The following is a 16,266-nucleotide window of genomic DNA, read 5'->3' as shown; positions in this document are numbered from 1 at the left end:
AGGACCCTCAAGCTCCCAGGCCTCTGGTAGAGGACCCGAGCTTGAAGGATAAACCGCCCGCAGGGGCGTGCTGGGTACCAGTTATTTAACCTAAAAACAATTACAGACCTAGATAATGGAATTTTAATATAAACCTTCAAAACATGTCTAAAAGCACTCTTACCTTAAGCTATGTTTCTTTCCTCTTGAAATTTTTATAGCAAATCTCTGATGTTCAAGTGGAATGGCCTTTAATCCATCCATTCTCTTCCACTTATCCTTATCAGGGTTGCGGGGGGACTGGGATCTAACACAGGGCTGAAATGTTATAAAGCCAGAAGAAAAAATGGAGATTGATTCATTCAGTCTTCATCCAACTACTGGTCCCAGTGAGATTTCCTGAATCCTTGTTGTTGAATTACACTTAGTCTAGCCCCTCACCAATTTGTCTTTGGAGAGCCTATCAGGCACAAATTGCCTCTGAAGACATAGGTCCTAGGATCACTTTGGCACCTAAATCACTTTAACATAATAAGACAGTTACTCATAGCGGAGGGATGTTTACATTCAAGTGATAAAGTACTTTAGTGATAACTGAATAGCAGAGTTACAGGTCAACAGAGAGGGCTTAGTATTCTTTTCATTTCCTATTACCAGTAGACACCTTTTACTCTGACAAAATACTTTACCTCAAAATGTAAATGTTTATCTCATGGCTGCTGGCAGTGACCTGTGTCTGTACAGAGTAATTAACTTTTTAAGGTGCTCTGAGTGTTTGAAAGCCTAGAAAAGCAATGACAATCTAACACTTCAGCCAGTTTAATTACAAAAATTCATAAAAAAAAACAAAAAACAAACTACTTCACATAGGAAACAGGTGTGAGTGAAAGAGAAAGACAGAAAAACAGATAGATTTTTTGTAACCCACTAGAAATAAGTGATTAAAATGTAGCCATTTTAACTACTGTGTAATTTTCAAATTCCTCCCTACTGTATCTATAAATACACTCTCTACCTTTCTAACTTTCCAGATTCCACCAGGCTTACTTTGGACCACAGTCCATCCAGTAGTGCAGGATCTTCCTCCTCTCATTCTCCCTTACCCCACAAGTCACCTTTGTTGCCAGGGGCTAGACGGTGAGTCTGCATGCCTTCACTGCCCAACCCTGTAACCAAACACACCCAGAAAACAAACAATCACATAACAATGCTTGCTTGAACATTGTACACTGCTTTATAATTAACACCTGGCACTCTTAGTGGCTTATCATATCTGTGATAAGCACACAAGTCTCTGTGAAAGTTAAGTCTTTGTTCTTCTCGTGGTTCTAGGTCGTTAATCAAGAGTTTTCTGTTTTGACTTTTGAATCGTGTTAATTCATTATTGTTTTGATTGAAGAAGTGGGATTTGTTTCTAGATTCTATTAATTATCTTTGCACTTATGAGTTTTCCTATCTCTGTTTGTTTCCAATTGTATTATTTTATGTAACTGATATAGTCATAAATTACTTTAGGTTTGTTAGTTCCCTTCTGGTCTCTTAGTTTCATCTCTGTGTTTTGCCTTTATTATCTCCCATGTTCAGCCGGTCTTGTCTTGTGTCTGTTTACTCTTTTGTGTGTGTCAAGCTCAGGTGTCTTAGTCTTGGTATTAGTTCCTGTTTTATTTTGATAGTTCCTTGCCTCATGTGCTTTATGTTCAGTTTTACTTTTCCCAATTTCTTTACCCTGATTAGCTTCAGCTCTGTTCCCTGGTATTTCCCCATCTCCCTAATTAGTCTCCTGTATATATTCTCTGTTTCCCTCTGTCCTTTGTCAGAGCACTTGCCCTTTTTTTGTCTTCAAGTTCCTGAGTGCTTGTTTTTTAGTGGTCTTCCCCAGTGTAGGTTTTCTGTTGACAGAAGAGTTAAAAAATAAGAGACAAAAATACCCATCAAGTCAACCAAATTTATAATATTTGAAATTACTAATAAGAACAAAGGATTCATGTGGTGAAAGGTGTAAGATAATCTGATTAAGTATGTCTAAAGTGGTGCATTTTAAGAAAAGATTTGAAAATGCAAAGATGTTAAACTGACTGGATCTTATATACCCCTTTTCTAATGAGCTCTGAGCTCTACCTGAGCACTCATTGTGCTTTATACAATTTGCCTCATTCATCCATTCATATAGAGAGCAACTTGGGATTAGTATCTTGCCTAGTGATATTTGCCATGCTGGAGCATCTAGGGGTCAAATCACCAACCTTCTGATTAGTAGATTACCTGCCAGATATGCTGGCTTGACCTAAAAAGTCACATTTGACTTTTTAGTCACATTTGACATTTGACAACCATACATATGGCAGTAAAAAGGCCTGTATTGTAACTTGCGTCTAAAGGGTCACCCTCGCTGCCCCACAGCGCTGCGCTAAATCATCAGAGGGGTCATGCAGGGGCAAGAGGGCATCCTTTTTCATCGGCTACCTCTGTCCAACCTACCTGAGGGTTGCTGACGTGTACCATTGACTCTGGCTTCCAAGGAATCATCTCCTCAGCCATTGGCAAGCTCTAGCTAAACCATGGGATTAGTCACGTTTACAAAACATTGTTTGAGGCTGGACCAGCCAAAATACCAGACAAGTAGATGTGGCAAAAGTAAAGGTACTGTTAAAAAATACTTTGGTAAAAATTGAAGTTCTGATTCAATTTCTTTACTTAAGTAAAACTGAAAAAAAAAAGTTTCTGAAATGTACTCAAAGAAAATAAAAAATAGCTCTTCAGAGGACATTTTAACAAGCTATTTTTATGCAAAGTTAACTGAACATTGCAATATATTATTATAATAAACTATATGTACATGGGAATACAAACTTTGTTTCGGTGTAAATTTTATTTCTAATAAATGCACTCAGCTTGAATTAGATATATAGCAGAGGAAAAGAAGGAGAATCTTTAAAAAACAGCTTTATTTTCTGTCTAACACATTGTAGATGGTGACTTTGCCTCCACACCTAAACAGAAACATGAGTACATTCCGGGGTTAAATTGGGATTCAGCAGGTGGGAGAATCCTAAAATCGGTTGTAGCAGCTCAGGGTGGGGAAAAAAATCACAACTCACAATAATTTCTTTTGTGGGCTCCATTGGATTTTCAGTGTATTGGCTGTGATCAGCTGACCATTCAGCAAGATGTGAGCACATTTATGAGCAGTCTTCACTAATTTCCCTCCCCTACATTGACAGCATACTGTTTATACTGTATTAATAGTAGGTGGTATAACTTTGGTATGAAGGGGAAACTCAGTGAATGAATCTTAGCATCATCAGCTTAAACTTAATTCTCAATTTTAATAATTCTTGATGCATTTTCTTTTGGTTTGTTATTTTGCTTTGATTCTTTGTAAGGAGCTTGGAAAGTAAAGGACTTCTTTAAATTTCTTGAAGACGTTTCACCTCTCATCCGGCAAGCTTCTTTAGTTCCAAAACTAAAGTGTCCCAGTCCCATCTGTACTCTCCTTAGATTACCATAACCTGGATGACTGAGAACCTACACAGATACTCTGATTCTTTGTTTAACGCACAGCTCTGTAACACTTAGTTGTCACCGTGTAAACGTGAGCGTTTCACCTACATTTGTGACTAAAAATGGACCTGCAATATAAACATGTATAAGACGAACGTGAATAAAAAGTAAAATAATCTAAGGATCTTGAAAAGAAAGCAACTGGTCCTTTTGAAGTTTCTTCACAAAACTTAAAGAAATGACATGACATGTCATTTACATCATGGAGCCTTGCTCTTAAAAAACTGACAGAGATGTAACACTGTCTGTGAAGCTGGATTTAAGAAATAAGTGCTTAAAGTTAAAGTTTTAAAAACATGTTTAGTGCCATCTTCTGTCAATAAGTGATGTCATGTGCTTGGTTGGTTGGCTAATAGACTTAAATTAATTTATGCAAGCTAGTTAAGGAGAAAATTGATAACTCAGAAGAAAATAAGGACACTAACAAAGATTTTTATGATAAGAAAACAAGTGTCCACTTTCACTTTACTGGCTGTTGAAGACACTCTGTATTTTGCTGTGGTTTCTGACGCACAACAAATAAGTCAAACTTTCTTTGTTGCCTAGTCTTAGACTTCTCATGCTGTGCTAAACGAGCCTTCTCCATGAATTCAAACACCTTTTTAAGAGTATCCTCATCTAGAAGCATAGAAAGTCTCGGATCTGCTCTTCTTTAGCACTTCTTTGGTAAAATTTGTTTGTCTCACCTGTTCATTGAGCAGCTGGTGCTGTGCCTTCTGGAGGATTTTTGTTGCCTGGAAGTCCTTAACTGAAGAGTTCATTTGCAGACTTTTAGAAGTAATCCTGTTTTGTCTTCATCTGAGGCTGAATCTCAGGTGGTTCCTGCAATTAGCCATCTTATGTGCTGTTTGCCCATACTGATGTACAAGCTTTAGGCAGTCCTTGCCAAAGTGGGTTAAAATTGTATGTAGTTCACATACATGGGTCAGTACTGCAGACAGAAACATGGGTGTGCCATGGATTCCCCAATCTCACCCACTGTGGCCAACTTGTACATGGAAGAAGTGAAAAAGAGGGCTTTGTTATCTTACCCTGGAACACCACCAAGTCATTGGTTCAGGTATGTAATGGCACCTGGGTGAAAATCTAATCTCAGGACCTACCACAATTCACTGATCACATTAACTCAGTGGACCAACACATAAAATTCACCAGGGAGAATATGAAAAGTGCCAGGTTACCCTTCTTAGACTGTGAGATTTCCATCTGTAATGGGGGACATTTAAAAGTTGATGTGTACCATAAACCTACGCATGCGGATTAGTATTTAACGTTCGACTCTCATCATCCACTGGAGCATGCACACCATCCCCACAGACACAGTGGCCAGGGAAGCAGAAGAACGTCACATCAGGAAGGCCCTGAAAATATGTGGTTATCCCAGCTGGACTTTTGTTGAAGCTGGGAAGGCGCATAAAGAAAGCTCCAGTCGATCCAGGGGAGGACAACCACTGCCTAAGCGGGAAAAAAAACCCTGGTGATGCCATATGTGTCAGGAGTATCAGAACAGTTGAGATGCATTTATCCCTCTGTGGCGTTTAAACCCCAAAACACGCTGCACCAAGAATTGGTCCACCCCAAGGATCGGGTCCCCCAACACAAACAGAGTAATATAGCGTACGCTGTTAAGTGCCATGATTTATGTATCGGGGAAACCAAGCAACCTTCGGATGGCACAACACAGAAGAGCTACCTACCAACTCTGCAGTCTATTTGCACCTACAGGCCAGCGGGCAGTCTTTCAATGATGAGGATGTACAAATCCTGGAGAGGGAGGAACGCTGGTTTGAGCGTCGAGTCAAGGAGGCCAAAGGGAAAGACCATCTCTGAATCGAGGAGGTGGCTTAAGGGTACATCTTTCACCATCTTACAATGCTGTGATTGCAGCCATTTCCCAACCCTCTGTGAATGGTAGTCATGGCCATTGATCAGTGGTCTTTGATCAGTAGTTGTTGATCAATGGTCATGATAATTTGCATATTAATGATCAAGGAACTGATCTCATTCAGTGGTCCTAGTTTCAGTCATTGGGCACTTCTCATCTTTCAACATTGTCAGAATATGTCTTTTTCCCCTTTTCAATTCAGTTGTTTTAACTAAACTGTGAAACTTTATTTGTTATTTTTTACTGTAGATGAAGTGCAAAAGGGTGTAACTATTGCAGTGTGTACTTTGCATTAGATGGAGGAGTTGTACAAGGAGGCATAGGCAGGAATGATTTCCTGTGTCATTCAGTGGTGCATTTGGGTAATCTCAGTCTCACACTGAACTCCTTTGACTGGTCAGCACGTAATGGAGTGGTTGGTCCAGCATTGTACTTATCTTGGACATCATCTGCCTCTCCAACAGCACCTTAAGGGAGTCCATCTCCATCCCCACAACATTACCAGCCTTGCGGATCAGTTTATTGAGTCTCTTCGCATCTGCGACCCTTAACCTGATGTCCCAGTGTGGAACAGCATAGAGGACAGCACTGGCCACAACAGACTAATAGAAAATCCTGAGCATTGTCCAATGTCAAAGATGTCTCAGCTGCCTTAGAAAATAGACAGAACTCTGTCCCTTCCTGTATAGTGCAGTGGTATTTTTTTTTAACCCAGTCCAGTTTATTATCTATGTGTACTCCGAGGTATTTATGGTCCTCTACAATATCGACCCCCTGGATTGAAACAGGGGTCACAGGTTCCTGGTCCTCCTAAAGTCCACGATCAGTTCTTTGGTCTTTGTCACGTTGAGCTACAAATGATTCTGCTCACACCACGTTACAAAGGAGCCAACCACAGCCCGGTACTCTGTCTCATCACCCTCTCTGATGCATTCAGTCACTGCAGAGTCATCAGAAAACGTCTGAAAATGGCAGTGGCTGAAGTATGTGGTGTAGCGGGTGAAGAGGAAAGGGGAGAGCAGCAGTATATTAATGACTAACCTCGTATTGTGGATGGATTATCTCTGTGGTTCTCCTGACTGAAGTTTGCCATGCGATTGCATTTGCTCCTAATCATTGGGAACCCTCACATTAACTTTTATCGAGTGGAAAAAAGTCCTCTGCTCGTTAGCGTTCGTCCTCCAGCTTTACTGTTTATGTTATGCTAGCATAGCTTTTTCGCGCTAGTGATCACATAGCACATCATTATATACCAACTAGCCCAACTTCAGTAACCCTACAAACGTTGCTGCTGTTTACTTTCCTGTCTTCATTTATGTTGGAAGTGATAGTAGAGCTGTATGTTTTAATTTGTTTTATAAATCCCTCATTGTATATTATATTTAGAGGGAAGCTAGCAAGCGAACTCCCTGCTAACTTCTAACTCTGTTAAATGTCATAAATTCCGTTTTCATGGATGCCTGGATGTTAAACTTAATTGTTACACCTGATAGAGCAGAACGTTGATCATTTTATTACAGATGAAAGAATTTAGACAGTTTTTAACTCTCAGTAATGCTGCAGTGTTCGTTTGACTTATGGACCTGCAGCGGAGTTTGGGCCCAGACATGACTAATGACATCAGACTTACAGACCGGATAGGTCGGGGCTGGTCAAGGATAAGTCTTTCCAGGGTCTTCATGATGTGGGAAGTCAGTGCCACAGGTCTCTAACCATGGGGGGGCACTGGGACATGGCGTTTTTGGTACAGAAATAAGGGATGATGTCTTCCACAACACTGGACCCTCTGCGGACTTAGACTCATCATGAACAGTTTATGAAAGATTCCACAAAGCTGGAGGGCACAGGGACTCACCCTGTCTGGTCCAGCAGACTTGCCCGAGTGGAGTCTTCTCATTTTTCTCTGAACCTGGTCATGAGTGAAAGTGACAGGTGGGGGAGGGGTGTCAGGACTTTCACAGGAGGCTATGGTGGAATGTGGAGACAGAGGGAGAGTGGATTGCAGGCTGACTACAGGTCAGGTCAGAGGGGTGAGCATTTACCTCAGTTTTGAAACTGCTAAAAAACACATTCAGCTCATTGGCTTTGTCCTCACTGCCCCAGCTTCTTTGCTGTTGGATGACCTGGATGCAGTGATTGTCGTCATGCTACTCCACACCTCTGTCATGCTATTCTGCTGGAGTTTCCACTCCAGCTTTCTCCAGTAATCGTCCTTAGCCTCTCTCATCTTGCCCTTCAATAATGCCTGAACCATTCTCACCTCGCTAATTAATTAACAATACGTTGACCAAGTTAATCCAAGTCTTTCTCCAAGTTTCTTCACTTACATCTACATATAAACTAGCAGCTAATTTAAAGATTTCTCATGCACAAAGGCAACATATTTTCCTGTGATAATGTAAAAACCTAATTAAAATATCCAGTAAATATGCACACAAATTTAAGAATTTGCTGTTGTCAGTTAAGCTTTAGGTGATGTGAATGGCTTCTGTATATGTATTTCTAAGGTGTGTTTCTTGTTTTTCTTCTGTCAGATGTAGTCCTCAGCTCTCGCGGCAGACTCATCATTCCAGAGATTTGTTGCCAAGCAATGGTGAGTTCAGTAGCACACATGCTCTGTACAACCAGAATGCTGCGGATAAGAGAAGAGGAGGAGTGGGAGGAAAGAGGACTGTGGAAATATCAGCTGCTTCATACAGCCAGCAAAGAGATTTTACAGCAGAAATGAGCACGGACTGGACTCACAACAGTGACAGTGAAGCCATAGAAGAGCTTTCTGAGCAAACAGCTAAAGCTTGCACTGTGAAGGATACCAGAAGGAAGACCATGAACTCACAACAGCCTAATTCTGAAGGAGACCAGGATATCCACATGAACCACAGGTCAGATCAAATTACTTTAGAAATAGAGATATAAATATTTTAGAAATAGAGATATAAATTTATAAAAAAAAATTAAAAATCATTTGAATTCTGATGAAAGCAAATAATATGATAAGAAATTAGACAAATAAATAAGATAAAAATGCTTATTGTTTTTTCACAAAATAAAATTACACATTGTAAGAATGTATATTATGAATTATATTATATTATCTTATGAAAAGATTTGAAATTTAGTAGTGATGACACACACACACACACACACCCAGAGAAAGCGAGAGATAAGCGCTCTCTTCACAAAGGTATGTCCTTTTTTTTCTTCGTAGGGTGCTGAGAAATGGAGAATGCTCACAGACAATCTGCCACAGTCTCAAAATCATCAAAAATATTGGTGAGTTTGACAAAGGGTGAGAGTAGTGCATATATTACACCCACCATCAGAGCTATTGCTAGAAAACCCTTTTGTATTTGTTTCTATATTATGGCTAATATAAGCAGTGGTAAGTCACACCATTCATGTAAGCTCTCTAGCACTTTACTAATTCAATAATATGCATGATAAAATCTTCCTGTATGTAGATTCAGATCGCTGACTGGTTAAGCAATTTTGTGCCTCATATAGAGTTTCCTGGATTGATAGACTACTCCACACAGTCTAATTCACTTTGGATGATTTTTACAGGGATTAGTAGAAACTTACTCATGATGGCAGCATTTAAGAATATAATAAACAATTCTAAATCTTAAATGAAGAAGAGGAAGCCTGAAAATTGACTAAGAAGTGGAACAATACAGTACACATAGACCATATGTTTCTCCAAAGTCTGTGCATTAATTTTTGCTATGTGTGAGACTGTACTTTCACCCTGCTCTTATGTAATTCAAGTCCAGTTCTACACCCACAAAAGTAATCTGCAGTATATGACTGAGGAAGATTACACAACATGTTCCAATTTCTGCACCAGCAAACTTTCAGCCCACCTGTGAGAAGCACAGTTTAGCTGTGTTGGGGTGTCTGTAGCTCAGGATGTGGAGAGGTTCATCTTATAATTTGAAGGTTGGTAGTTTATATCCCTGGCTGCTCCAGTCTCCAGTCTGCATGCCTAAGTATACTTGGGCAAGATACTTAATCTCAAGGTGGTCTCTGAAGATATGCTCCTCAAGTATAAATGTGTGTGAATGTTAGATAGAAAGCACTTGGGTGTAGGAAAAATAGTGCTTGAATGATTGTTTGGGTTTGGGATTGATTGTGTGTGAATGTGTGAATTTGTAAAGGGCTTTGAATGCTCAAGCAGAATAGAAATGAGCTATATAAGAACCAACCAGTCCAATTATTAATAACAAATTGTAATTATCCAGAGTTTCTATTAATATTTTGTTAGTATATATTTAAGTTTTTCTAAGGAGCTTGAAAAGTAAGTAAATGGACTTCTTTATGTTTTGTGAAGACGTCTCACCTCTAAACGTTTTCTTCAGTTCTAAAACTTATCCATGGAATGAACCAGTTTTTCTACTTCTTCGGTTTTGATTTTGACCCAGGTATCACCACATATCATATCAACTCAGTAGATAGAAACATAGTTCACCAGGAAAGATACAGGGAAGACTCAAAAGATAATGCACTGAGGAGCATATAAGCCTTAACACTGTTTAACGAGTTTACCAGAAGCCCCCCACACAGTCTGGTATCTAGTGTTTCACTCCCATCACCACCAGGAACAACAACTTGTGATGAATCAGAAAAGATGCACAGGAAAAAAGGTCAGACCCCAAGCAGGGAGAAAAACAGAATAACATAATATAACATGACATAACATAACACTGTTGTCACTCATGTAGCAGGATACTCAGACAAACTGATCCAGCTACCAGAAACCAGAAACCAAACAGCCACTCTATAAATGCATGATGTAACATAGAAGAGCCACCTCAATAGGACAAGACTTAGCTGTACATCTGCAACTAAAGGATAAAGGTCATTCTTTTGAGGATGCCAGTGTTCACATTTTGGACTGAAAACTAAAAGGAGCCATCTATGTCCACTGTGAACAACCATCATTAAACAGCGAGGGTTTGTTATGACACCAACTGTCAGCCACCTACAATGCAGTTTTGAGATCATTTCCCAGGCGCCTCAAACCGCACTCACATCTTAGGTCAGGTGTCCTCAATAGGTCACAAAAAAGGTGGAGACAATATCTCACAATGGTTTCACTTGAAACTTCTGGTGATAAGGGATAACACCCAGTATGGGTTTAAATACCTGGGACTCTCCACCATTTGATTTAGAACTGAATAAGCCTCCTGGATGAGAGGTGTCTTCTCAAAACTTAAAGAAGTCCAGTCACTTTCTTCCAAACTTCTTAGACTATCAAGGCCCGGATGACTGAGAACCTACACAGAAATTTAAAAATGTCATGAGAGTTTGATAATATAACAATACAAAGAGCATGCACACAAAGTAATTTAGACACCCCATTCTCAATAAATATTTGCCTAAATTCTGGATCATGGTTCTATTGATTATTTGGAAACACCGACACATACTAATACCAAAAACAATTCCTGTATATTTTGGTTTTATTTTTATTTAATCTGTAAGTATCTTTGGTGGAATGGTGATTAGCACTGGCACCTCACAACCAGTGAATTGGTCGATAGACTAAATGACAGTTAATTTTGCGATAACTGCTAAAATCATCTTTCAAAAAAATGTACAAATTACCACAGGGGAACAACTTACTGTAAATTAGCCACTGTTAGCCATCCCAAGCAGATGGGACATTAGGCCAGCTGGGTGACAGTGAAGTGTAGCCCTAAACAGAAGCCCCTGGTACACCACCAGTCTCTGCACATTTCAAATTGATTTTCCCTATTCATCTGCTGAGGAAAAAACTCTTTAGCACATGTTTTCTATAAACAGCATTCTGGACTTTCTGGACACCACTCGGGTACCTGAGTGGTGTCCAGAAAGTGACATGGACTTTTTGGGGTCTTGCTCAAGAGTGTGGGGAGCAGAAGATTGACAGCTGGATTGGGTAAACGTGAAGCTCCCAATTTACCCTCACCTATGGTCACAAGCTTTGGGTAGTGATTGAGAGAATGAGATCGCAGACAGAAGCAGAGGAAATGAGCTTTATCCAAAGAGTGGCCGTCAAAAAGCCGCCGTCTCTACGTCAAAAAGGGGCCAGGTGAGGTAGTTCAAGCATCTTACAAGGATGCCTGCTGGGTGCCTCCTGGGTGAGGTGTTCTGGGCATGTTCTTTGCATCGGGACACCTCTGTGTTTCTCCCAGTAAACTGGAGGAGGTGACAAGGGAGAGGAAGGTCTGGGCTTCTCTGCTTAGGTAGTTGCCCTTGTGACCCGACCACACATAAGCAAAAGAAAATTGATAGATGGTTTATTAAAACCTCCAAAACATGACCATCAAGAATTGAGTTTCAGTCTTGCATGCAGCTTCTCCCCTCCTGCCATTTCCCAAGACTATATCCCCATAGAGATTTTGTGTGCTCCCTTACCATAACAAACAAACCAAAAATGAGCAAAAATTGATTTAAGCTTAAAAATGTAATTAGGAAGAACAATACAGTATCCTCAGCTAGGGATGGGTATTGATAAGATTTTCACGATTCCGATTCCATTTTCGATTCTGTTTAACGATTCGATTCTTTATCGATTATTTTTAAAAAGGAGAACACTAAGGTCGATTAGCTTAGAACTTTGTTTTATATCTTCTCTTTGAACAAGATAGAAATTTAGGAGTAACATGGCCTTACAAACCCAACAGTAAGATCTTAAGAGTTCCAGCCTACGGCTCTTCAGTGGGGTGTCACAGGGTCCCCAGGAAAAAAAATTGTAAATGTAAAATATCAAAATAAATAAATTGAAACAGTGGGAACCGGTTCTCAACAAGAACCGGGTTTTGATACCCATCCCTATCCTCAACTGTACCTAAAAGTGAAATGTGGATTATTAAACACAAGGTCTCTCTTCTAAATGACTGTTTGTAAATTATATAAATGCCCCCAAACTCCCAAGTGTTAACTCATTTGATCCTGAATTAACACACTTACCTTTGTCCACCCTAAATGGAAAACTCTAAAGTCAGTTTTATTTGTCGCTATCTATCCTCACTGTTTCTATCTGATTTCGCAGACCTTTTATCTGATTTAGTGGTCAGTTGAGCTAAAACTGAATTATAATATAGGTTTTGTGGTTTCTAACCAATTTCATTTTACAATGATATCTAGAAGTGATGGAATTTTAACTTGTTCTAACAGTGGCATACTATTATAGCACCACACTCAAATTCAGTGAACTCTTTAAAACAACCCTATAACAAATGTTTGTGAAGGCAGACTAAATGGTTAGGTGCTTGATTTTATACACTTGTGGCAATGGGACTAAAGAAACAAGTACATTTTCAGCTTAACTGACTAACCCAGAACTTTTATCCATATACAATAGTGTATGCCTTCTGTCTAGACACCGTATGAAAGAATGGTAATTGAAGCCACTGAAAAAATAAGCTGTATATGCATACTTCATGCGCATTAATCATTTTTTGACTCTTTAGCCTTCCTGTACCAGGAATACCGAGACACCTCCAAGCAGCAGGAGATTGAGCAGCGGCGTCAGCGTGACAACCTTTTTCCTGGGGTCAAGGCAGGGACTATGGGGACAGACTCTGGTGTAATGTCTCCACCAGTGTTACAGCTGCAGCTGAGGAATAGTGCTCAGTCACTGACCTTGTGGCAGAACCTGGAAGCTGTGCAGGCAAGCGGTCTGCTTACTCAGTTACCGCACAAAGAAATTATAATGCAAGAGGTGAGCAATTTTGTGAGGCCAAAAAGTTATTTGGATTGAGTAACGTTATTTATTACAGTAACATGTTTGATTCCAATGACGTCTTTAGAACAACTCCTTGTTTCACAAATGTTTGTAAAGGCAGACTGTATGGCGAGGGTCCTTTATTGCAAAGTGGGTTAAGTGTAACTAGATTATGTCTCTGTTATCTGAATTCACTTACCCTACAATGACAATCAGGATAAACAGTCACATGAAGCTGGTTATGAACCCGCTATATTAATCCAAGGTTTTGATTTTATTCACCTGTGGCAATGGGACTGAAAACACCTGCATTTAAAATTTGAAAGGACTGGCCCACTATGTTTAGTGTACTTTATTAATCATAAACTTGGAAAATCCTTTAGAAAAAATACACTAAGCTCCAGGAAGTGTAACGATATGTACGTTTGACCTTAACAGACTCAATCACAACAGGCACTTAATAAAGAGATCTTAGTATATGTGTGCATGCAAAACAAACCACTAGAACTGGTGTGTGAATGGTTAGATAGTAAAAACACACTGTAAAGTGCAATGGTTAGAAAGGACTAAGTAAAGACTATTTGCCCAACTGGTAGACAGACTGACAATGCTGCTGAGAAACAAATTAAAAGACAGCTGCCCTGGTAGTGATTTGTTTATACTGTATTGAAATTTCCTTTTGTCCCTAGGCCATGTTTGAGCTGGTCACTTCAGAGGCATCCTACTACAAGAGTCTGGAAATTTTAGAGACACATTTCCTACGTAACCCTGTTTTAGTGAACACGCTAAGCCAGTCCGACATGCATTTTCTGTTTTCCAACATCGAGGAAGTGATGAAAGCCAGTGAAAGGTGGGACAGTATATGTTAACCAAAATCACTTTATTAAGTCTTAACTGTGAAGTTTAGCCACACAATATCCTTGAGTTATAGAAATCTCATAATTTTTTCAGGTTCCTGATGGATCTTGAACACCGAATTGAGAAGTCTATTTTGATTCCTGATGTGTGTGACATTGTTTATTACCATGCAGCAAAACACTTCAATGTGTTTATCACATACGTCATTAATCAGGCGTACCAGGAGAAGAACTACAGACGCATTTTGTGAGTATTATATTTCATATGCCTTCTTCATACACAAATAGTTAAATTATGGAGTGTTGTATGAGTCATTTTTTTGTTGTTGTTAGAAAAATATGAATGATCGTAATTTATATTTATTTACACTTATATTTTTTAAAAATTCATTTTTCATAGTGTTTTTGTTTCTGTTAAAACAACACAATATAGTTCCTTCTATTTTTGTAAGCATTGCTGTTAATGATAAATACATGCAGGGAATTAGAGAAAGTTTTAAAATAAATATCATCTGTTAATGTTTTAAGTCTCTGTTAAGCAAGTTTTTGTAATGACAAATGTTGAGAAAATGCACAGTGTTGTTGGGTATGACCAGTACAATGGAAGAAATAATTATTTGATGCCTGATGAATTTTGTAAGTTTGCTTATAAATGAAATCTGTTAATAAATTTTTAATAGAGACAGACAAAATATCAACAAAAAAAAGATGCTTTTACATAAAAGTTATACATTTATTTGCACGCCATTGACTTCATTAAGTATTTAATCTCTAAGCAAAACATGACTGGGTCAACTTTGGTTGCCAAGTACAACAGAAAGACATTTCTTGTAGTTGGTCACCAGGTTTCAGGAGGGATTTTGGCTTACACGTCTTTAAGGAAAGTCTTTAATAAACTCAATTTAACCTAACCTAACCTAACCCCTAACCCAATTTATAAAACCCAGATTATTGGCTTAATCCCTTTCTAGCTTCTAATTTTTTTCCTTCGTTTTCACTTCTTTCCAGGTAATTGGGAAATTTTTAAGGGGATTCTGGTTTCTTTCTTGCTTTTTTGAAAGTGTTTTTACATTGTCTTAATTAACGGGGTTCATATGTATGTCATTGTAGTGATTTTCAAAATGTGCTCTCCAAATGTTGTCAGTTTGGATAGGTAATGATTGTGGGTTGTTTGTATTGTAGCTTTTCTGCCTATCTCATATCTAATTTTGGTTTCATTTCATATACAAGTTTCATGGGAAAATTATTTTATTTGCTTTATTCATGCAAAAGGCAGTTCATATTTAATTGCATGTAAGACTGCTTTTTTTTCTTCACAATGTTTGGTGTTAGCCATGTATTGTTATTTTTTATTTTGCATTCTTGTTCAAACGTTTAGTATTTTGCATTTAAAGGCTGCAGTTATTGATTTTATGTAGGTGGACACTAAAGGTTTGATGTCATTAGTGACCATATAGGGACCTTATTTGTATCATCTTTGGTAGGGCCATATTTCTTTTGGTTATATATGTCTAAAAAGAGACAGGAGAAAGAGCTAGAGGTGGCAGAGATGTTAAAATTTTTATTGGGAGTGATGAGAATGGACAAGATTGGAAATGAATACATCAGAGGGGCACCTCAGATTGAATGATTTGGAAAGATGCTTTGCAATGAGGAAGGGTGAATAGCAGAAGACGAGAGAGGAGATATATGTACTGTATGTAGTAAAGAAGGATATGCAGAAAGTGGGTATGCAAAAAAGGATAGGAACAGATTGAGATGGAGGCTAATGATTTGCTTTTATGAACCCTAAAGGGTGCAGCTGATTGCTCTTGATTCTAGTATGAATCTCTCTAAAGAACCTCCTTTTAACCTACCATTAAATATGTACAGGCCAAAGACATGTCATAGACATACTGCTGCACTGCCACTTTCCTTATCTCTCAACACATATAGAGATAAGGAGAAGAACATATAGTATATGGAGAACATATAGTATTCAAATAAGCAATGTGTTTGAATGTCCAAGTTCTGATTATGACTGTCTGTCCAGAGACGGAAACCAGCAATTTCGGGACACTATGGCTACACTAGAAAACCATTCATGTGTCAAGGGCCTGTCCTTTACATCTTTCCTCATCCTTCCTTTTCAAAGGATTACAAGGCTCAAGCTTCTTGTTCAGGTGAGTTTACCAACACTGTTATATCTATCTATCTATCTATCTATCTATCTATCTATCTATCTATCTATCTATCTATCTATCTATCTATCTATCTATCTATCTATCTATCTA

At 38.8% G+C, this 16,266-nt stretch overlaps 1 protein-coding gene across 1 annotated transcript in view; it reads left to right on the top strand.

Moving 5' to 3' along the window:
- ngef (neuronal guanine nucleotide exchange factor) overlaps positions 1-16,266 on the top strand; it is a 39,760-nt gene that overhangs the window by 4,354 nt on the left and 19,140 nt on the right. The window contains exons 2-8 of the mRNA XM_005749368.1: positions 1,011-1,116; positions 7,960-8,307; positions 8,634-8,698; positions 12,883-13,133; positions 13,826-13,986; positions 14,088-14,240; positions 16,026-16,155. Of these exons, the coding sequence (XP_005749425.1) occupies positions 8,150-8,307; positions 8,634-8,698; positions 12,883-13,133; positions 13,826-13,986; positions 14,088-14,240; positions 16,026-16,155 (918 nt within the window). The 5' untranslated portion in view covers positions 1,011-1,116; positions 7,960-8,149. The remainder of the gene's footprint in view (positions 1-1,010; positions 1,117-7,959; positions 8,308-8,633; positions 8,699-12,882; positions 13,134-13,825; positions 13,987-14,087; positions 14,241-16,025; positions 16,156-16,266) is intronic.

This window comes from Pundamilia nyererei, unplaced genomic scaffold (genome assembly GCF_000239375.1).
Source record: "Pundamilia nyererei isolate P.nyererei 1_Seehausen unplaced genomic scaffold, PunNye1.0 scaffold00243, whole genome shotgun sequence".
NCBI classification, from domain to species: Eukaryota; Metazoa; Chordata; class Actinopteri; order Cichliformes; family Cichlidae; genus Pundamilia; species Pundamilia nyererei.
Note: the sequence above shows the minus strand (reverse complement) of the source record. Positions and strands in the feature narration are given on the sequence as shown.